At 42.4% G+C, this 23,699-nt stretch overlaps 2 protein-coding genes across 2 annotated transcripts in view; one reads left to right on the plus strand and one right to left on the minus strand.

Moving 5' to 3' along the window:
• The window catches only part of Usp32 (ubiquitin specific peptidase 32), a 160,752-nt gene extending 150,757 nt beyond the window's left edge, over positions 1-9,995 (minus strand). Inside the window, exon 1 of the mRNA XM_059270702.1 lies at positions 9,892-9,995. Coding sequence (XP_059126685.1) covers positions 9,892-9,949 — 58 coding nt within the window. The 5' untranslated portion in view covers positions 9,950-9,995. The remainder of the gene's footprint in view (positions 1-9,891) is intronic.
• A 511-nt stretch (positions 9,996-10,506) lies between these two features.
• Chct1 (CHD1 helical C-terminal domain containing 1) overlaps positions 10,507-23,699 on the plus strand; it is a 50,991-nt gene continuing 37,798 nt past the window's right edge. The window contains exon 1 of the mRNA XM_059271408.1: positions 10,507-10,631. The gene's annotated coding sequence lies outside the window, so the exon portion shown is untranslated. The remainder of the gene's footprint in view (positions 10,632-23,699) is intronic.

Genomic DNA, 23,699 nt, shown 5'->3' on the forward strand with positions numbered 1-23,699 from the left:
AAAAGAGGCTTTCAATAAAGGATTTATTTGGGGATTGGAGGAGGGAGGACAGGGGAATCTGTGACTGATATGTAGGATGAATGGAAGATTTCTTTTTTTTTTTTTTTTTTTTTTTTTGGTTTTTCGAGACAGGGTTTCTCTGTGTAGCTTTGCGCCTTTCCTGGAACTCATTTGGTAGCCCAGGCTGGCCTCGAACTCACAGAGATCCGCCTGGCTCTGCCTCCTGAGTGCTGGGATTAAAGGCGTGCGCCACCACCGCCCGGCCGGAAAATTTCTTTTTTTTTTCTTTTCTTTCTTTTTTTTTTTTTTTTTTTTTTAAGATTTATTTATTTATTATGTATACAGTGTTCTGCCTGCATGCCAGAAGAGGGCACCAGATCTCATTACAGATGGTTGGGAGCCACCATGTGGTTGCTGGGAATTGAACTCAGGTCCTCTGCAAGAACAGCCAGTGTTCTTAACCGCTGAGCCATTTCTCCAGACCCCCGGAAAATTTCTTAAATAAATAAATAAATAGGGGACTGGAGAGATGGCTCAGAGGTTAAGAACACTGGCTGCTCTTCCAGAGGTCCTGAGTTCAATTCCCAGCACCCACATGGTGGCTCACAACCATCTGTAATGAGATCTGGCTCCCTCTTCTGGCCTGCAGGATACATGCAAACAGAACATTGTATGTATAATAAATAAATAAATCTTTAAATAAATAAATAAATAAAAATAAAGGATTTATGACCTGGCATTGTGGTACAAGACTATAATCCCAGCACTGAAGCAGAATTCAAAATTGGGATACATAGCAAGACCGTATTTAAGAAAAAAAAAAAAAGGCAGGAGGAAGGGATTATTTTAAGACTTGGATTTTAAGAGCACATTGGGTTACTTTAGCAAGAAATAAAGGCAGTTGGGACTAGAGCAGAGGTAGAGGTAGGAGAGCTAGGCAGAAATGAACAGACAAGACAGCAAATGAACAAGATGAGCAGGGAAGAACTAAAGAGGAGTGTGTCTATATTTTGGCCATAAACAATGGGGTGGGGACAGTGGTGTCATTTATTGTCATGGGTAAGAGTAAAAAAGGCCTATTTTAATAAAAGAATCCTGTCCACAAAGGAAATTTCTCCAGAACCTTTCAAACCTCATTATCAAAGATCAACCACAGTGAATATTAAAAGGCTTATTCTGCCAGACACCATGGCACATGCCAGTAATACCATACCTCAGAAGGTTCAGGCAAGAGGGCAGCAATTTCTAAGGCAGCCCAGGCAATTAAGTGAGAGTCTGTCTCAAAAAGTAAGAGCTGGGATGTAACTGAGTGGTAGAGCACTTGCCCAGATGCAAAAGGTCAAGTTTAATCCAACATACCACACACAAAAAAATAGAATTAAAAAGCTTTTTCACATATATGAGATTATTGGACAACCACCTTCGTTATAGAAATGGAAAAGAAGCTATAAAACCTCCACTGCAAAACCTCCTTTTAGTATGATTTTGTTTAAAAGCAATTTAGTATCCAGGATCCCAAGAAACATTACAGAAAACCACTGGTGAACTTGGAAGTTTCATGTTAGTGATTATTAAATTCTAATAAAGGTGTTAAGAGCAGGGCTTGAATGCTGGTTATCTTTGAACACATAGGTCTTAGAAACATTTATGCCTCTAACTATAATAGTACATACTAAAGAACCCAGCTTTATCAGGCTTCTGTGTCAATAATTAACTACCTACCATTAACTGTCAATGCTCACAATGACTGGCATTCAGAAAAGGGATGGAATAGCTCAATCTATACACAAATACCAGAGACCCAAATGTCAAAAGCAGAAGCATAAGTAAGCCATGAAAAGAGAAGTCATGCTTCCTAGATACAGTATGAAAAAAACTGTCAGTCCCACCTTGTCTTTTAAATACCGCTATAAACCACTAAACTGTTGTTGTCTGAAACAGAACCTTGCTTACTATGAGCCAAGCTGACCTTGAACTTGGTAGCTTCTACCCTACCCTCCTGAATGATACTATTATAGGCCTGTACCACCACATCTGGCATTCAAACTACCAACTTCTAATCTACAAGTAAAAATCCCTTGACCATTGCAACTGTTTAATATTACAACTTCCAAAGTGTCAGTTCTTATCTCTACTTCTCAAGTGACAGCAGCTTTTCTATGGTTGCCTCAATAATAATAATTACAAATTCTCTAACTTCTCCTGTGCTCTAGTGTATAATGAAGTGCCAAAAATCTCTCTTTCTCCTGAGACAGTGTCTGGCTATTGATCAGGCATCAGAGTCCCAGCTCTAAATTACCTATCATTTTGAAAAGCAACCCTGAGTGTTATCACTGCAAAGTCTCACTAAACTCTAAGACAGACAATGAATAACAAAAGCCAAACAACAGCTGTCCACTTTGGAAAATGGGAAGGTCACTGATCAGCAAGTAATGTCACATCATTCTGTTCATGCTCTAAACCCTGGGATTCATCAGTAAATTTATCTCCTCTTTGTCACTAACATACACCAAAGGTTAAGGAAATTCTAAAGGGAGAAGCAATGCCTCTGTAACTACTTAGATAATGCTATATAAGCATACTAATTTAAAACTGCTCCATTTTTTCTTTTACAGATCATGCTAACACCAAAGAGTTTACTAATAAATTTAACAAGTTCAGATGATGAAAGATCAGTGCTCTTTTTTTGTTTGTTTGTTTTGGTTTGTTTTTTTGAGACTGGGTTTCTCTGTGTAGCCCTGGCTGTCCTGGAACTCACTCTATAGATCAGCTGGCCTCAAACTCCACAGAGATCCACCTGCCTCTGCCTCTCCATTGCTAGGATCAAAGGCGTGTGCCACCACTGTCAAGCTAAGGTCAGAGCTTTGATAAAAGAGAATAAACTGTGCATCACAGCCAGCTGTGGTAGCACACACCTGTGATCCCAGCATGTAGCAGGCAGAAGCAGGAGTCCAGTCTGAGCTAGCTAGCTATATTCAGTTCCAGGCCACAAAGACCCTGTCTCAAACATACAAATACAAACAAACAAACACTAGTGCATTATAGAAGATACCAACTATGAAATTTAGTTTTCCCTTACAGAATGATGTACTACCATTTTATCACAGGTAATGTAAATCTAGTAAAATTTTAGTATTATATACACATTGAGAAGTTTGGCAAGCAAAATCTTAGTTGAAACCTCAATTATTCCATGTTGGAACTTCCAAATATTCCAAGTCAAGGGATTTTTACTTTTGTATTAGAAGTTGGTGGTTTGAATGCCAGGTGTAGTGGTACAGGCCATCTAGACTGATGCTAAATCATTCTGTCTACAAACACCACCTCTAAGAGACTAGAAAAGTAAATTGTTTAACGGGTAACTACTGAGCACATACTAGGAAATGAGTATAATGCTGGGGTGCTTCCAAGCCATCATGGCCCACATTCTGCATTTCTATAATACTCATGACACTAGTACTTGAGATAATGATACTATATCAAGTCGGGCAGTGGTAGCACACGCCTTTAATCCCAGCTATCAGGAGGCAGAGGCAGGCAGGTCTTTTGAGTTCCAGACCAGTCTGGTCTACAGAGTGAGTTCCAGGACAGCCAGGGCTATACAGAGAAACCCAGCCTCAAAAAAAGATACTATATCAACAGTTTATAAATGATACATGTAAATATTATTTAATAATTATGTACATTGTTAATACCACAAATTATAACTAAACTAAAGCTCTGATGTTTTATTCTCACTCCTTACGGATATCTTACATATCCATTTTAGTGAAAATTACTGACCCAGGCTTTGATCCTACACAGAGTAACTTAGTTAGCTGTTTTCTCTGTGCCTTATTTTTAGACATAGCTTAGTGAAAAAATAATAAATAATAATTAATTAATTAATTAAAAATGAATGATTAGGCACAGGAACATTAAAATGTGCCTGTGCTGACTGAGCCATGTTTCCTGGACAAGTGTAGCTAACACACCTCCATCAAAGAAGCAAACAATGACCACAGCAAACCACAAATGAACATAATACAGAAATCAACAGATCATGTAGAACCCAGCCCCAATGCATACATCATAGCTTCTGCATCTATGATGCAGGGACCACCAAGAAAGAGGGGATGGGCCGGGCGGTGGTGGCGCACGCCTTTAATCCCAGCACTCGGGAGGCAGAGCCAGGTGGATCTCTGTGAGTTCGAGGCCAGCCTGGACTACCAAGTGAGTTCCAGGAAAGGCGCAAAGCTACACAGAGAAACCCTGTCTCGAAAAACCAAAAAAAAAAAAAAAAAAAAAAAGAAAGAGGGGATGGAAAGACTGTAAGTGCAAAAATACCAGCAAGTCTGCTGTGAAACAGTCTCTCCTAGAAATGCTGAATAAACAAGACCAGAACAATGCTAATATCAATGGACATGTTAACATGGAAGGGAGAAAATTTAACAGGGTCCTGCCCCATCCCACCCCTAGACAAAGAACTACAGCCAACTAATGATTGCTAGGACAAGAATTAGCCACTCCCAGGAATAAGCCCCATTACTGGTTCAATGAAGAGTGGTCAGCTCTGAAACCATACACATACAAACAACAAAAACAGATTCTGCAGGATATACACTTGTTCATATGCATACATATACATACCACACACATATATATATATAACAATAATCAAAGAAAGAGACTAAAAACTTGAAAGTGAGGGGGACATAGGAGGGGCTGGAGGGAGAAAAGGGAAGGAGGAAAATGATATAATTCTATTTCAACTAAAAGCATATTTTAGCCAGGCAGAGGTTGCCAAAGCCTTTAATCCCAGCATTAGGAGGCAGAGGAAAGCAGATCTCTCTGAGTTCAAGGTGAGCCTGGTCTACAAAGTGAGTTCCAAGACAGTCAGGGATACAAAAGAGAAACCCTGTTTCAAAAAAGGCATTTAAAAAATAAACCGCCAGGCGGATCTCTGTGAGTTCAAACCAGCCTGGTCTACAGAGGACAGGCACCAAAACTACAAGGAGAAACCCTGTCTCAGAAAACCGAAATAAATAAATAAAATCTTCATAGGTTGCTGTTAAAAAAAAAAATCCACAGCTATGTGTAGTGGCTCTTACCTGTAATCCTAGCATTTAGGAGGCTGAGGCAGGAAGACCGAAAGCTAGAGGCCAGTGTTGGTTACAAAACAGATTCAAGTTCAGCCTGAACTACATCAACTCTGTATCAAAAAAGACACAGCTAGAAAGTAGCTCAGGAGCAGAACCCTGCCTAGATACACAAGGTCCTAGGTAAGAGTCTCAGCACTAAGAAAGAAAGGATTGAGAAATTAATACACTATACAGTCAAGAACATTTTAAATCTGCCTGTTGATCCTTAATTAAAAGGGGGAGAAAGCATAATCCTGTTTCTACAAAGAAGGAAAAGAGGTGCAGAGAACAAATAAAATTACAGAAAATGTTTAATTTTGCTCTGAATTCTGAAATGTTTGTCATCCAACTTTTCTTTGAAGCCCTAGCTGGCCAAGAGCTCACTGTAGACCAGATAGCCTCAAACTCGGAGATCTGCCTATTTCTGCTTCCTGAGTGCTGAGATCAGTCATGTGCCACTATGCCAATCCTTGTCCAATGTTTTTTAAATGCTGTGTCCTGAGGACTTAGAAAACATTATTAAGAATATATAAGTTTCGCCTTTAATCTTAGAACTTAGCAGAGGTAGGTGAAAATCTGTAAGTTTGAGGCCAGCCTGGTCCATATAGAAAGTTCTATGGACAGCCAGGGCTACATAGAGACCCTGTCTTAAAAATATGAATATATATATATTCATATGTGTGTGTGTGTGTGTGTGTGTGTGTGTGTGTGTATACACAAACTTCAAGGGTTAATAAAGTAGCCTAGGTGGAAAAGTACTAACCATGCAAGGACCATTTGCAACACTCAGGTAACAAAGCTGTCCACGGTAGCCTGTGCTGGTAATTCCAATGCTGGGGAGATGGATACAGGCAACACTGCTGGGAATTTAATAACTGGCCTAATCACTGAGCCCCAAACTGGCGAAAGGCAGAAAAAGGTGAATGGCACCTGAGAAGATTCACACCTGAGGTTGTCCTCTAGCCTATCCATGTAAGTACGTATATGTACGTACGTGTGTGTGTGCGCGCGCGCTCTTGAGAAAGCATGTGTGTGCACATGCACACACACACACACACACACACACACACACACACACACACAGAATATACAAGCTATAACCCAGGCCTGTTGGTAGATACCTGTAATCCCAGCACTCAGACAGAGGCAGAGGCAGGCAGATTTATGAGTCCAAGGCCAGTCTGGTCTGTATAGTGAGTTCTAGGAAAATAAGGGCTACAAAATGAGATCCTGCCTAAACACACACACACACACACACACACACACACACACCACACACCACACACACACGCACGTTACAAACTGATATAACAGGGTAAAATCAAGAGATGTCAAATAAAGCTATTAAAATTCTCAATATCCATGAAAACAGACATAATTCCCTAGACAACACATGCATTCTTTAAATTAAAAATAATTAATAATAATAATAATAATAATAATAATAATAATAAAGTCAAGCTAGACCAGTGATTTGGACCAGCGGATAAAGGTACTCACTGCTAACTCGATAACCTGAGTTCAATCCCTGGGATCCACATGGTTAAGTGAGAACTAGCTCCTGAGTCAAAAACTGTCCTGTGGCTGAATGGTGGTGGTGGCGCACGCCTTTAATCTCAGCACTACGGAGGCAGAGGCAGGCGGATCTCTGTGAGTTTGGGGCCAGCATGGTCTACAGATTGAGTTCCAGGACAGCCAGGACTGTTATATAGAGAAACTTTGTCTGAGAAACCAAAACAACAACAAAAAGAACAAAAGCGTCCTGTGATCACCATATATATACACTATGGCAAACATATACAAATAAATATAATACAAATATTTTAACAAAAAGGCAAGCCTCTTGTATATCTCAAGGTATTTATGATACAAGCCAAAAAAAAAAAAAGTTATCATTAACACATCTTTCCAAAAATGTTTAAAGCTACATACTTTCAGAAAAGTAAAAGTTAAAAAAATAACTGGCAGTCTAACCACAATAGGATATAAACCCAAAATCCATCCTAATTTTGAGTGCCTCAAACATAAACCAGACTGCTCTTTCACTCAGGTCCAGTGTTAGGTCACTAACATAACACTGCATTTCAAGGTCCCCTTTTGCTGTTAAACTGCCTGCAATTCTTGTTTGTGGTAATACATCAGACTTTTTTTTTTAATGCTGTGTAATTATGGATAAGCAGTAGGTAATGCTCAATCATTTAAATTAAAGCCAAAGGGTCAAATAGTTCTACCAAGCTTATTTTTTTTCTTTTTTTTCTTGCTTTTTTGTTTTATTTTTGTTTTTTTCCGGTTTTACAAGACAGGGTTTCTCTGTATAACAGCACTAGCTATCCTGGAACTCACTTTGCAGATCAGGCTGGCCTCGAACTCTTGGAGAGACAACTGCCTCTGCCTCCGAAGTGCGGGGATTAAAGGCATGTGCCACCACCGCCTGGCCCAAGCTAGTTTTTTATTTGTCAAATCCAATCTGCCCCATCTCACCTTATACAAAGTAAACAGATAAATAAAACTGATGCAGACATTAGCACCTATTTATTCAGGCGCCCCCAAAAGGTTCTCGAGCCATTCTGTAGACTCAGAAAAAGCTCTATAAAATTTTGAAGTCTGATGTCTAATTTGAGTGAGCAGCATCATGTATAAAAGTTGCCTGTATTAAACGTATCCTGTTTACACTCACAAACTATTTTATCAACTTGATCCTCTTTTGGTTTAAAATCCCTGCAGCAAAACTGACAAAAAAAAGAAAAACCCCACATCCAAATAACCTTTACTAAGACTTTAATACATACTTTGCTACTTCAAATATGCATTTTAAAATTCCACAGACATGCCTCATAACAAATTAAATGAAAACCTTTCACCAGATCATTTTAAAATGTATCAATTCATTTATATTTTAAAATGTACAATCTTGCTGGGCATGGTGGCCCACGCCTTTAATCCCAGCACTTGGGAGGCAAAAGCAGGTGAATCTCTGAGTTCAAGGCCAGCCTGGTCTACAAAGTGAGTTCCAGGACATCCAGGGCTACACATAGAAACCCTGTCTCGAAAAACAAAAAAACAAAATGTACAATCTTAATTTGATATAAAATAAATCTGCAAGAGCTGGAATAAAGTTTAATTTTAGAATTTCTTAACACCAGGTATATCACTGGTATTCGCACCCTTAAACTTAGAAACACTTCTGAACCTTGCAGCTGTAAATCAATTTGACTGTGCCCTATTTCATGCCAGGTAAGCCAATGACTAATTGCCCCCAGACCTGTCAAGCTTAACAGCATTCAGGAAATGATTGGTCTAGGCTTGGAAATACATCAAGAATTTGGAATATTTCTCATACTGAAACAGGGAGAAAAAGTTCAACTAAGACTGTGTTTAGAACAATCATCATGCTATTGGGAGAGAAAGGCACCACTGAAAGGATTATTTTTGCTATTCTGCTCAGTCCAAAACTGATGCAACTACAATTCTGCATCTTACCTATTTATTAGGTAGTGGGTCCAGTGAACTCATAATTTTCCTTGTATATGAACTAGATCTCACTTCTAAATCCTCGCTTTAAAATGTCTTTATTTTTTACTTAAAATGTCATCATATTTTCTTTTTCAATCTCAAGCTACAAAAACCACCTGGCGCACGGCTGAATTTTTTTGTCTTAGAAATCTGTTAACAATAATGTCTGGCTTCTAATCTGCTTAATGTTTTTCACTTCTTACCAAGAAAATCCATTAAACGTCGGAAATAAATACAAGCACCACACAAACACACACTCAAATCTCAGTCATGAAAAATTAAGTCACATTCCGGCCACAAACTGTGCAAGACACTTCCAGTTAGCGTGAGCTTTAGTGATCATGGATCAAGAGTGTGGTAGGGGGTTGGGGCTGTTAACAACACAGTGTGAATCAGAGCCAATGGCAGCAGCAGCAGCAGGCTAGGACTGACAGCAAGGCCAGTCTCTGGAGGGAGATGTAACACAGTATCACAATGCTGGATTTCCGAATGCCATTTTAGGGGGAGCGAGAGGGTAAGAACTGGGAATCAAGTGCACTAAACCCGTCTGATCAATGTCCGAGGAGAGGAAACCTAAGACAAGGTCTTATGGCAACACCAGTTTGCCTAGTCTCTTCTCGCCTTAAACACAACTTCATTTCGGGTCTTTCTTTAATCAAAGTCAACCGCTGAAAAGGTGAGAGGTGGCAGTAGTAAATGGAAGGATGGTCATTGCCCTCAGCAGAGCGGCAAAGACCCTGGGAAAAACCAGAGGTTCCCTAATAGGAAAGGACTTCCAGGAGCAAAAAGAACGCTCTGCAGCCGCCCTCTCTTCCCCAGCCAAGGCTGTCAGGAACCAGATTAGCATGTTGTCGGAGGCTTTTTTTTTTTTTTTTTTTTTTTAATGAAAGAGTGATATGAGAAAATGGCACTGAAGGATGAGGGGGGCCTGGAAGGAAGGGTTGAACCATCCCAGAAGCGATGGACAGGGCTCCCCTGGACCCAGACAAGATAACAACGCCACCGGAGCGCATCGAATGGCCAGCCAGCGCCCGGTACCCCCGTCACCGAGACAGCTTCGCCCCCTCCCCTAGCGCCCCAATTCCCAAACACCGCTCCCCACTCCACCTCCCTGCCCTCGATATTCCCACGGCTGGCCTCCGGTCCTTCGCCAGCCCCCCCACGCCCCAGCCGCCCCAGCCTCCCGTCCCTCCCGGCCACCCACCCCCGGGCGCCCGGCGCTGGCCTCCCCGCAGCTCGCCCGACCCCTCCCCCTCACCTCTCCTCAGCGCCTCCTCGTAGCTGAGGAATCCGATCCGTGACTCCTTGGCGCCCATGCTCCCTTCATCCCCTCGGCCGGGGGTCGGAGCCTGGTCTCGCCCCCACCCCCACCCCCACCCTCCCGCCTCCTTCGCGGCGTCGCCGGCTGACGGTGTCGGCGTCCCCGGCCCCCTCCTCCCCCAACACTAACAAGTGCGGCTTCTGCCCCGGCGACTCCTCCCGACCGCCGCCGCCACCGCCGCCGCCGCCGCCGCCGCCTCCTCCATGCCGAGTCACGTGACCCGCTCCCACCCCGCCCCCTTCCCCTCCCTCCTACTCCGCCCTTCTCTCTCTCTCTCTCTCTGTCTCTCTCTCCTCCCTTCGCTTCTCTCCTCACTCCTCCTCTCCGCCCCTCGGCCGCCCCTCCCGTCAGCCCCGCCGTGGGTCACCTGACCCCGAGGCCCGGGACTGTTCCGGGTAATGGCCGCCCGGGGGGGGGGCAGGGAGGAGGAGGGAGCGGGGGGGGGGGAGGGACACGCTCCGCCCCACCCCACGCTGACAGCGCGCGGGAGCGCAGGGGGCGGGCCGGTCCCGCCGCCGCACGTAAGCGCGTCCTCGTCGTCTTCCCGCCAATCGTTGGCCTCGAACCCCGCCGCGGCGCTCGGCTGGAGAGGAGGGCAGTGACTTCCGGGGCGCCCGAGGACGGTTCTTCCCGCCCCCACGCTCTGGCGTCCGACGGGCGGGGCCGGAGCGATGACGGTTGGTGCTGCGGTGGCCGAGACCCACCTTGGCCGGGGGGTCCGAGGGAAGCGGGGCGGGAGACAAAGGGGCGGGCAGGCGGGGAACCCCCCACCCCACCCCACCCCACCCCACCTCACCGTGTTCAGGGGGTTTGGGGCAGAAGAATCTCAAGGCTTCTCTGAGAAGATACTGTATTGCCTCCTAGTAGGTGGACCCTAGTGACAGGGCATTGAACCTTGTCATAAAATGGAGTGTTTTCTTTTCTGCGCCTCCCCATGACCGGCTGTCTCAGTTTTCCTTTCACTGTCTTAGGCCCACCCACCACACACACACACACACATACCACCCACACACACCCAGTTTTATAAGCCCCCTTGGATGTCTTGCTTTGGTTGGGTTGGATTGGATTTGTTTCTGATGCTGAGTTCTTTGTAGCCCAGGCTGGCCCCGAGCTAGGCGATTCGCATGCCTCAACCTTCCCACGTACTGGTTCTACAGAGCACCACCATACCGGGCTCTGCCTCCTTTATGTACAAGTTCCTTATGTTTCTTCAGCCCAACACTTGACCTCCTCTAGAAATGAGACAGTTCAAGACAGTAGCTTGCTTCAAAAGAATATGTATTTTTAAAGTGTGAATTCAATGTCACTGAGTACATTTATTACATCGTTATGCAGCCTTAGCAGTTTATCTTCAAGACTACTTCATCTAGCAGAGAACTGAAACTTACTCACTCAACAGCAATGCTAGTCTTTTCTCACACCAGTTCATGGCAACCACTGTAAATTGAACCACTTTTCTCCTATGACTGGCTTATTTCACTTAACATGTTCTCATGTGATTGTGAACTTCTCAACTTGTGTTGTAGCATAAAGTAGATTTTCCCACTTCTAAGAATGTCTCCAGAGGGATGTGTGAACAGCTATTTGTGCACTCATACTTGTAGCCGTAGTATATACAATAGTCAACATTAAAACAGCCAGGAAGTGTTGGCTCTAGTCTTTAATCCCAGTACTCCAGTACTCCGGAGGCAGAGACAGGTAGATCTCTGAGTTCCAGGCCCCCTGGTCTACAGAGCAAGTTCCAGGACAGCCAATACTACCCATAGAAACTCTGCCTCAAAAAAAAATAAAATAAAAATAAGCAAATACCATAAGTTAGTAAACAAAATATGGTATAAATACAATGGAATTTTTTTTTCATTTCCTTTTGGAGGGGGGTGAGACGTTCTTATGTAACTAACTAGCGGCTGGCTGGGCTGGAACTTTCTGTCAGTCCCCCTGCTTCTGCCTACAGATACTACAAACATGTGCCCCACACCTAGTTCACATTCCCTCTCATTTTAATTATAGTGTGTATCTGTCTTGACCATGAAAGTCATAATGTGAAGCTTCTCAATAAGGAAACAACATTGAAACATAATTATTTGGATTAGAGTAGACCCAAGGTGCCAATTAGATAATTTAAGGCCAGGAGAAGGATTTCAGTTCCTGAAGCCGACTGATTGTCATATGCCCTGACAGAGAAAGGTGTTCTCTACTTACCTTTCCTGGTGGACCAGATCAACAGCGTGGACGAATTAGTCACAGCACTGCCCTTTCCAGTTCTCTGAGGCAGTTCATTTAAGACCTGAGATTAGCTGTATTAAAAACCCCATGAATCAGGGATAAATTTCAAACCCTTTAATTTCCATGTCATCAGGTCAGTGTGTCTTCAGACAAAACAATTCAGCCATCCTGCACAGTATGAGTTCTGAATTAGGTTATTCTAAAGGAAGAATCTAAACCAAGATTTCAGCTTTGAGGAACAAAATCCCTTAAGCGTTCAGATGCAAGATACAGCATGCATTACTACTTTTCCAAATAGTGTGTAACAATGACCTCACAGTATAAGGGATGGGCTTGGGTGTTTAACTTATTTCCCTTTGTGGCACTGCCCCACTTGAAAGCTGGGACTGCTATTGGAATTTGTCTCATGAGATGATTATCACAAAAATATCAGGGAAGACTAAATTTAAAACCTACTAAAGTTTAAGTATTACTCTCACATAGGAATTTTCAGGACTTTGTCATTTCCTGGAAATGGTGGTTTGCACCTATAATCCCAGTACCTGGGCCACAGAGGCAAGAAAATCACCAAGTTCAAGGTCAATCTAGTTTACATAGCAATGTCCTGTCCCAAAACACAATAATATGTAAGAAAGGTTTTGTTCTTAAGTTTCAGGCCTGGCTTCCCCCTAGGATCATAAAAATGTTTCATTCCATCACGGACTTCATTCCTAAAAATTAGGAATTGAGAGAGAAAAGTATGAAGTACCATTTCTCCTTTGTCTGAGTTAAATTATGCATATTATTGAAGAAGGCAGTGAGAAGGATAGTTATGTTGGATGAGAATTTTAAATGTTAGGCTGAGATAAGAACCTGCCTCTGGTTTGTATCACAAGTCATGCAGCCAAATGTTAAACATCTCCCTATAACTTAAAATTGATACAATACTTATGTTTGATGATGCAGAAAATGTAAAGTCTACTTGTCACTATGCTGAAAGAATTCTATTAATCATTTAGCTTCTTCAGTTTCACTTAATCCATTGAGGAGTTGGCCAGCTACCTCACTTTAAGCATTAGGTTGTACTTAGGAAACCATTCCTTTAGCCGTAATTACATGCCTGTTGAAAAAGTTATCCATACAAAGATTTAAAGCATGGGAGATTAGTATGTCATTTCTGCTTCTGAGTGGGCACTCTAAATGACAATATTCCGTAGTTTGTATTCCTGGAGAAACGACATAAAAAGAGGTCAGAATCATTTTAGTACTTACCAAAGAAGCCTAGCTACACTAGAGGTAAACTAATAGAATAAGGAGGGATAGACCAACACCTAATCTAGAGTAATCCGACTGCCACAAGAAGAGGCCAGTGCCCTATGAAGTCCGACTATCCAGTAAGTGAATTGATTTTCAGTATTAGGATTGTTACCTTATAGTTTACACAACTTGAAGATGAAGACACATGTATTATAATTGTATTTGCAGTACATCACTTTGCTATTTTATGCAAACAATACATCTCTAAAAAATATTTTCTGCCAGTGTAGTAGCACACACTTTTTACCCTAACACTCAAGAGGCAAAGACATGTATAACTCCCAAGTCCCAGGCCAGCCAGGGCTAAATGGTGAGAACTTGTCTCCAAAAAAAAAGTTTTTCAGTTGGTATTCAAGTGTCTACAATGTGAGCTCACTGCTTCTCCCAGTCTCATTCCCTAAAGGAAGGTGTTTTCCATGTATGTAATATTGTACTCTTTTACATACATCTTTCATAGTCAACATACCGAATGAACTTCTTGGGAGGGGTTTGTTTTGTTTGTTTATTGGTTGGTTTTTAGCTTTTTGAGACAGAGTTTCTCTCTGGCTGTCCTGGAACTGGCTTCATAGACCAGGCTGGCCTCAAACAGATCCACCTGCCTCTGCCTCCTGAGTGCTGAGATTAAAGGTGTGCAACAACACCACCCATCAAACTTCTGGTTTTTTATTAAATCCATTCTTGTATCTCAGACTTTTTCTGCAAAGTCATCCTAGTTATTTGTAGATTGTAATTCTTTTAAATATGTATAAAATGCCAACACATGTATTTTTTTTTCCAATTATCATTCTTTCTAGACTTTGAATCTTTACTTGATCAAAAACTATTCTGCTGTGGAGCATGCCACACCTGTAAAATCCCAGCACATGGTGGGTCAAGGTAGAAGGGTTGGGAGTTCAAGGTCATCCTTAGCTACATATCTAGTTCTAGGACTGCCTGTGGTGTGTGAGAACCTGTCTCAAAAAACAAACAGCAGAAACCAATGAACTATTCTGACACTCATGAACATCCTAACAAATTCTAGAACCTAGAGAGATGGCTCCATGGTTAAAAACACTTCCTGCTATTTGAGAGGACCTGAGTTCAGTTTCCACCACCCATGTTAGCAGCTCACAACTTCCAGCTCCAGGGAATTTGATGCCTTCTAACCTCTGCTAGCGCCTATACAGATATGGTGCAATCACACACACACACATCACACACACACACACACACACACACACACACACACGTACTGAGACATATGTTCCTGCTACAAATAGCTATTTAACAGCCAGTGATTGTGTTATAATTTGTAAACTGCCAGGTAATTCCAATAGAAGTAAAGACAGGGAAAATCACTGGAATCTTTAAATCTAAAAAGCTAGAAAATAGCATTTGTACCAAAAAAAAAAATAGTTTGCCAATTCAGTTGAAGTTCTAGTACTCTGGTAGAGGTAATGGAGAGAATCAAATCTGGGTTTCCTAGAAAAGGGAAGGAAATTAATATAAAAAAGAGGATGTTGGCCGGCCTTTCATTTGTACCTACTCAACATTTTCCCACTGCTCTAACATTTAGTATAAATGTTAAAAATAACTCGTTTTAATAGGTGTAAAGAAGCTTTTGTGTGATAAATCATAGTGAATACAAAGAAAGTTTCCTGGGGTGTGTGTGTGTGTGTGTGTGTGTGTGTGTGTGTGTGTATGCCTGACTGCCATGGTGCTCCTGTTTAACTTGTTACAGTCAGAGGACAATTTTTGAGTGTCAAGATCTTTCCTTCTACCATGTGGATTCCTGGGATCAAACAAGTTGTCAGGCTTGATGGCAAGACCTTCCCTGATGACCCATCTCACCAGCCCCAGAAGAAGTTTGTGTGTGTGTGTGTGTGTGTGTGTGTGTGTGTGTGTGTGTGGTGTGTGTGTGTGTGTGTGTGTGTGTGTGTGTGTGTGTGTGTGGTTGTTTATTTGTCCTTGGAATTACTATAACCAAGATAAACACAGGGCAGTGTGGAAACCTACAGTAGTGAAAGATATCAGATCAAACCAAAGGAGGAGGGTGAAGGAGGAAAGCATGCAGGGTGTGACTCTTAAAGGACAAATAAGAAACCAGCCTTTTATTCATGCCAACAAATCCAAAATGCCTACTATTTGTTAGAATTGAGCAAGGTAAAACTTCCCACATTCTCACGGATTTTACACTCTAGTAGTAAAAAGGTCATAGAAAATTGGTAGTGTTTAGGAATCAGTTAAATTCTATGGAGAAAAATTGCAGAGAAAACAGTGTTGAGATGAAGGTTACAGAGTAAAGTAGAGTGGGGAGTTCAAAAGTGGAGACAAGTGAGCAGTCATGTAGATGGCCAAGGGAAGGCAGTGAGGCAGCATCCTTGACAGGTAATCAACAAAGAAGCAAGTGTACCAGCAGCAAGGGAGTGAATATCAGCAAATCCTCCTTAAATGACTTTGGCTCTTACTCTTTGGAAACTAAGATGCTTTTGATGATTTCCTAATAAAAAAAAAAAAAAGATGCCATACTTTATTTTATAATGCTGCTGGACATCAAACCCAAGACTCATAGTAAATAAGCTCCTCTCTCTCTCTCTCTCTCTCTCTCTCTCTCTCTCTCTCTCTCTCTCTCTCTCTCTCCCTCCCTCCCTCCCTCCCTCCCTCCCTCCCTCCCTCCCTGGTTTTTTCGATACAGGGTTTCTCTGTTTAGCAATCGTGGCTGTCCTGGAACTAGCTCTGTAAACCAGGCTGGCCTAAAACTCACAGAGATCTGCCTACCTTGGCCTCCCAAGTGCTGGGATCAAAGGCATGCACTACCATCACCTGGCTGATAAGCAATCTTATCACTGAACTATATCTACAGGCCAGACATGTTAAAAAGAATATATTTCCCAGTGTATATACACAAGCAAATACACACAGAATCTGGAATGAGAAGAGAAAGAACAAAACAATCAGGATATCTCCACACCGGCAATGAGGGTTATGGGTAAAAGGTTGCATTCCAGATTTTTTTTTTTTTTTTTTTTTTTGGTTTTTTGAGACAGGGTTTCTCTGTGTAGCTTTGCGCCTTTCCTGGAACTCACTCGGTAGCCCAGGCTGGCCTCAAACTCACAGAGATCCGCCTGGCTCTGCCTCCCAAGTGCTGGGATTAAAGGCGTGCGCCACCACCGCCCGGCAACATTCCAGATATTTTGTAATAAGGCCAATGGGACTGGAGAGAGATGGCTCAGTGGTTAAGAGTGCTTGCTGTAACAGAGTTACAGAGCGTACTAGCTTCCAACCTAGCTGAGAAAGTGAGCCACAGGTACAGAGAGAGAACCTGCCTCAAATGAAGAGGCAGAGAGTGGTAAAGGACACATTGGCTTCTGTGCATGAGTACACACATGCACATAAATGCCATATGAATATGTCTATAGAGTATAGATTAGGGTGGGTGAATGAAGCATGATCCTAATTAGTCTTAACAATAAAAACCCGGAATCAGCCATGCATGGTGGTACATGCCTTTAATCCCAGCACTTGGAAGGCAGAGGTAGGTGGATCTCTGTGAGTTCGAGGCCAGCCTGGTCTACAAAGTGAGTTCCAGGAGAGCCAGGGCTGTTACACAGAGAAATCCTGTCTCAAAAACCAAAAAAAAAATAAAATAAAATAAAAACCTGGAGTCAGATATCAAGGGCAAAAGCTGAAAGATCAGAAAAGCAGAGCAGCCAGACACCTAGAGACTTCTTATCTCTATGAATCCTCAGACCGAATGGGGCTCGGGGATCCTGTCTCTACCTGCCTTATATTCCTGTCTCCACTTCCCTAGTGCTGGGACTAAAGATGTGTGCCACTACTATCTGGCCTCTAGTGGCTAGCTCTGCCCTCCCATCTCCAGGAAAGCTTTATTTGCCAGAACACAAACAAAATATCACACAACAAGTGAATATTCAAGGATTATTCCAAAGTTGATGGTGTCAGTAACTTGAGGGATAGGGTTGCTATTGAAGTAAAGAAGACAAGAAGAAGAGAAAGTCTATAGTCCAAGGTCATGAGTTCATTGGTTTTATTTGAGATGGCTGTTAGACATCCAAGTTGAGATTTTTGAATAGAGTTTTGATTTGCTTTTTGTTTTTTCAAGACAGAGTTTTGTATAGCTCTGGCTGTCATGGTATTTGGTCTATAGATCAGGCTGGCCTCCAAGTCAGAGATCCATCTGCCTCAGAACTGGAAAGCAGAGATAGGTGGATTTCTGTGAGTTCAGAGCCAGCCTGGTGTACATAGCTCCAGGACAGCCATAGCTACAGAGACCCTGTCTCAAAAAAAGAGAGAGGTTTAAAAAAATGAGAGAAGTTTTGGGGGTTTGTTTGTTTTGGTTGGTTGGTTTTTTTGTTTTGTTTTAGTTTTTCAAGACAGGGTTTCTCTGTTTAGCCCTGGCTGTCCTAGAACTCACTGTGTGGAACAGGCTGTCCTGGAACTCACAGAGTTCCAGGCCTGCCTCTGCCTCCAGGTGCTGGGATTAAAGATGTGGGCCACCACCTGGCTACTTTATTGCGTTTTAAAACAGTTTTGGATGTTAACCCAGCATCACTGCTGCTACATTCTAGTCATTAAAGCAGTCAAAAAGTTTGTTCCAAGCCGGGCAGTAATGGCACAAGCCTTTGATCCCAGCACTCAGGAGGCAGAGCCAGGCAGATTTCTGTGAGTTTGAGGCCAGCCTGATCTACAGAGTGAGATCCAGGACAGGCTCCAAGACAACACAGAGAAACCCTGTCTTGAAAAAAAAAAAGTTTGCTCGGGGCTGGAGAGATGACTCAGTGGTTTAGAGCACTGGCTGCTCTTATAGAAGACCGCGCTTCAATTCCCAGCACTCACATGGCAGTTTATAACGGTAGCTCCAGTTCCAAGGGATCCAACACCCTCTCACCAATGCACATTAAAAAATTAAATTAGGGGCCTGGAGAGATGGCTCAGAGGTTAAGAGCACTGGCTGCTCTTCCAGAGGTCCTGAGTTCAATTCCCAGCAACCACATGGTGGCTCACAACCATCCGTATTGAGATCTGGTGCCCTCTTCTGGTGTGCAAGGAGACGGAGCACGTGTGTGTGTGTGTGTGTGTGTGTGTGTGTGTGTGTGTGTTTGTGTGTGTAAATACATGAATAAACATCTTTAAAAAAAATTAAATTTTTTTTAAAAGTTTGCTCAACGGGAGGAGAAATCATCTCCACAAATACTGTTATTAACAATCTACTTTCTGGTCATAGCAATCTGGAATCCTCCCCCATGTAAGAAACATTTACCCTTCTTCCAAAACTCATTAGTACATCAAGTTTGGGCTTGGAGTCTAGGAGCTATAAGCAACTAGATTAGATCCAGGAGTGACTGAGGCATCTCAGGGATTCTTCCTGAATGTTTTTGACCAGACACCTGTTATAAGTAAATATATACTGAGTTTATTTAGGGGAAAGAGACATTATGCAATATACCTTAAAATAGTTCAGAAAAAAAATGTTTTTACACAGATATTTATACATTTTTGTGAAGATAGATTTGTAGAGATTATCTTTCACCCCTGGAGCATGGGTAGAATTTTGTAACTGCTTTAGTCAACAGAAATCAGAAGAAATACTGTGGTCTTTGTTTGGTCATGTATATATATGCATATGATCATACATACCCATATACATACATATAAACGTATACCAAGACAAAACTCAAATTGTAAAACAAATGGAGGAAAATGTTAATGGGTATTGAATCTGGACTTGTAGTCTTTGGATTGTTCTCTTTTATCTTTCCTGAGAGCCAAAATCCTCTCCAAATAAAAATTCTTTTAATGTGATGCACATGGAATAAGTCCTGAACATCAATATTTTTATAGGTTTAAATCAGTGTCAAATTGTAACTTTCATATTAACATTAGGGATTAAGGGAAGACACTCTACCCAGATGTATATAAAATGTGTACAAAAAGACAGATCCATTTTGGAGACAGTCCTTTGAGAGGAGAAATTTGGCCAAATTGAAACTTAGTTTTCTAGTACTCTTTTAATTACATGCAATAGTAAAGATAAATTGACTCTTCCTTTAGCTTGTAGTGAAATTGTAGAACTGTAGGAGAAAGAAGCTTGTCATCCTCCTTGTAAAGAAAGAGATTGGGATTAGCCTTCCAGGAGCCCCATGCTGATGCTCCCAGTGCCAAGTTCCAAAACAGCAGCTGCTGAGATAGTCTCCTCATGTTTCCAGTTTGAGAAAGATACTTAAATAAAGCTTTGGTTTTGGTTTGGTTTGTTTTTTTTTTTATTTTTGAGACAGGGTTTCTCTGGATAGCTCTGGCTGTCCTGGAACTCACTCTGTAGACCAGGCTGGCCTGCAACTCAGGGATCTGCCTGTCTCTGTGCTGGGACTAAAAGCATGCACCACAACCACCACCCAGCTATAAAATGAGTTGTTTTTGTTTGTTTGTTTTTTCCCCGGAGCTGGGGACTGAACCCAGGGCCTTGCGCTTGCTAGGCAAGCGCTCTACCACTGAACTAAATCCCCAACCCCTAAAATGAGTTTTTTAGTAGGGTTTATTCCTTGTTTGGGGATTGTAGCACTTGTTAAAAAGACTCTTGCTGGTTGGTAGTGGTTCACGCCTTTGATCCTAGCGCTCGGGAGGCAGAGGCAGATGAATCTCTGAGTTTGAGGCCAGCCTGGTCTATAAAGCCAGTTCCAGGACATCCAGGGCTATGAAAAGAAACCTGTCTTGAAATCTAACAACAAGAACAAACAAAAAACTAACAACAAAAAGCCAACCTAATTTTATGAATACTAATATTCTTAAAAGACACTTGATGGCTACTTAATGAATTTATATACTTTGTTTCTTCCAAAATTGATTATTCTAAATCAGGGCATAGTAGTCCATTCTGTAATCCTAGCACTCAGGAGGCAAAGACAAGAGTACCAAAAGTTTGAGGCTGCCGGGCGGTGGTGGCGCACGCCTTTAATCCCAGCACTCGGGAGGCAGAGCCAGGTGGATCTCTGTGAGTTCGAGGCCAGCCTGGGCTACCAAGTGAGTTCCAGGAAAGGCGCAAAGCTACACAGAGAAACCCTGTCTTGAAAAACAAAAAACAAAAAACAAAAAACAAAAAAAAAAAAAAAAGTTTGAGGCTAATCTGAGTTACCAGTTGAACTGGAGACCAATTTAGGCTATATAGCGAGACTCTGGCACATGGGGTGTGGGGGCTGAGTATTCTGACATCATTACTCTTACATCAAAGGAAAAAAATAGGAGATTTCAGGTAAGATGGCAAATCAGAAGCCAACTTCATATGATACAGGGAATGAGAAAACAAGGATAACAAAGAATAGACTATTCCAAAGAGAAAGTGAGGAAGCTCATTGAAAACTCAAAAAGGGATAGGACAGCTAAAAAGTACCAGGAAAAACAGGGGTACTCAGCAAAAAATAAGCAGCATAAGGCTCCAGCTGTACAGCTCCCTGCCAAGGAAAAGAGAAACAGAACCCTCACCAAAAGGTAAGCCCAGCAGCCTAGGCGAATGAATGGCAGTCCTACCCACAGGGCAAGTCCCAGCTCTCTCCAAACTCCAATCCAGCTAGAGGTGCTTATGAAGGTGATTCTTCAGATTCCCATTTCATCACACCATGTCTCAGAGGATAGTGGCTTGGTGCCATATTGGGAGAGAACCTGTTGAACACTGAGTTAACCTGGGGTATAGTAGTAAGGAGCAATCCCAAGTCAAGGAGCTTTAGTTAACCTGCCACAGCCCCAGGGTAAGAAGGCAGTTGTGGCTAGTGGGAAAACCACATATTGACAAGCTGAAAAGTTCAGGAGGCCAAAGGATTGACTCAGGAGGTGAAGTATACAGGGAGAGGTAGCCCACCCTGGGAATAACTGGATAGCCTGAGTCTGAGGCCTCTTGGAATCACCTGTCTTCTGCAAAGTTCACTGCTCTAGAGACTGGGAACTCTGAAGCTCCAGTGGGCTCCTTTACATCTACAGCCTTGTTCATCTGATGGGAGTATTTAAAGTTTAGTGGGTTTTCAAAGTGCAGGACAGATCTTCCTGTACAGAATTCAGTGCCTTGTTTGTTTCCTGCTCTCCCTACCTAAAGCTATCCAAGAATGTACAAATTGGCCGGTCTTGGGAGAGTTGGAGAATCCAGCCAGCCAGCAGACTACAAAGCTTAGTTTGGTCAGCAGAAACCCCTAGTAAAAAGGAAACTATGGGGCTGGAGAGATGGCTCAGAGGTTAAGAGCACTAACTGTTCTTCTAGAGGTCCTGAGTTCAATTCCCAGCACCCACATGGTGGCTCACAACCATCTGTAATGAGATCTGGCTCCCTCCTCTGTGTACATAATAAATAAATAAATCCTTAAAAAAAAAAAAAAAGGAAACTGCTAGCCGGGCGGTGGTGGCGCACACGCCTTTACTCCCAGCACTGGGGAGGCAGAGGCAGGAGGATCTCTCTGAGTTCTAGGCTAGCCTGGGCTACAAAGCAAGTTCCAGGACAGGCTCCAAAGCTACACAGAGAAACCCTGTCTTGAAAAACCAAAATAAAAAGGAAACTACTAAAGTGAAGACAGCCCCAGCAGAATCTGATACCTCCCAATATAAGCTGAGCAGAAATAGTGAAGACCAAAGTCTATGAGTTCAAATCACACACATGAAGTCTCCACCACTTTTCAAGGACCCAGAAGAAGCTTTAAAATTTTATCGTTCCTTGTGTCCTCTCACCCTTTGATACTGTACTAGTATCATTTTGACTTTTCTCAAGTTCATTTTTATGTATCTATGTGTAAATTACAGGTGCATACATGCCACAGCACACTTGTAGATGTCACCTTCCTCCCGTTGAGGCAAGATCTCTTGTTTCTGCTGCTGTACTGTCTATTCCAGGCAATTCTCCTGTCTCTGCCTCCCATCTCAACATAGAACTGCTAAGATTACAGATTCCTGGCATTGACTCTGGTTTTTACTTGGGTTTAGGGGAACAAATTTAACTTGTCGGGCTTGTATGGTTTTTTGCATGTCTCTGCATATGCTCCTGTGAAGGTCCGAGGACAGCTTACAGGAGTTTGTTCCCCCTTCACCATATGGAGCCCAGGGATTAACACAGGCCAACAGGCTTGCTTTATCTGCTGAGCCATCTCACTGGCCCTAAGATTTTTTTAAATAATATTTTTGTTTATTCTTCAACAATTTTGCATGTGTATACAATTTATTTTGATCATTTCTACCCTTTAAGGCCCCTATACTCCTTCCTGATCTCCTAACATATTTCCCTCCCACTTATTTTATTTTTGTATGTATGGGTGTTTGCCAGCATGTATGTGTGTGTACCAAGTGTATACAGTGCCTGAGGAGGCCAGAAAAGAGGGAGTGGAGTTAGAGGCTGTTGTGAGCCACCACAAAGGGAATTGAACCCAGGTCCTCTGGAACAGCAGCAGTACTTTTAAATACAGTCATCTCTCTACCCCCCACTTTAAAAATATCCCTCTGAGTCCAGTTAGTGTTACTGGAGTACACACATGGGTGTGACATCATCCACTGGAGTGTGAGCAGCATATCAGCAGCCCCACCCCTGAAGAAAAAAATGAATCTTCCTCCCCCAGAAGCCATCAACTGAGAATAGCTCCTAATTAGGGGTGAGGCCTTATGAGCATCTACCAAATGCTAGGTGTATTTGTATAGCTTGTTCAGTTTGGTGATATTGCTGTTAGAGCAATTATTGTCGCCTCTGAGTGGTACTGGGGATTGAGTCCTTGAGAACAGGCTCCTCACTGAGATCTCCCAAATAAATCCAGAAAAGATGTCCAAACCAATAGAAAGGCAAATCATAACACAGAAACATGACAGTATAGGGTAATAAGACTACTACAAAAGACCATTACTCCCCAACTACTAAATTTAAAGATTGTGAGCTGGGTAAAATGTAGAATAAAGAATTCACATTTTTACCTGGAAAAATAATTACTTCAAGGAAAATACAAACAAGCCCATTAATGAAATAAGGAGGTCAATTCAGAGCCTAGAGAAGAAAGTCAAGAGTGTAGATGAGGAAGTTAGCAATGTGGCTAAGAAATGTGAATCAAAAATATGGATAAGAAATTCGGCAAGGAAATTGAGATTTGAAGAAAAGAAAAAAAAGTAACAAAAACCACAACCAAAAAAGAAAAAAAAAAGCCGGCACTCAGGAGGCAGAGGCAGGTGGATCTCTCTGAGCCTGGTATACAGATTGAGTTCCAGGACAGCCA

This window comes from Peromyscus eremicus, chromosome 8a, assembly GCF_949786415.1.
Source record: "Peromyscus eremicus chromosome 8a, PerEre_H2_v1, whole genome shotgun sequence".
Lineage (NCBI taxonomy): Eukaryota > Metazoa > Chordata > Mammalia > Rodentia > Cricetidae > Peromyscus > Peromyscus eremicus.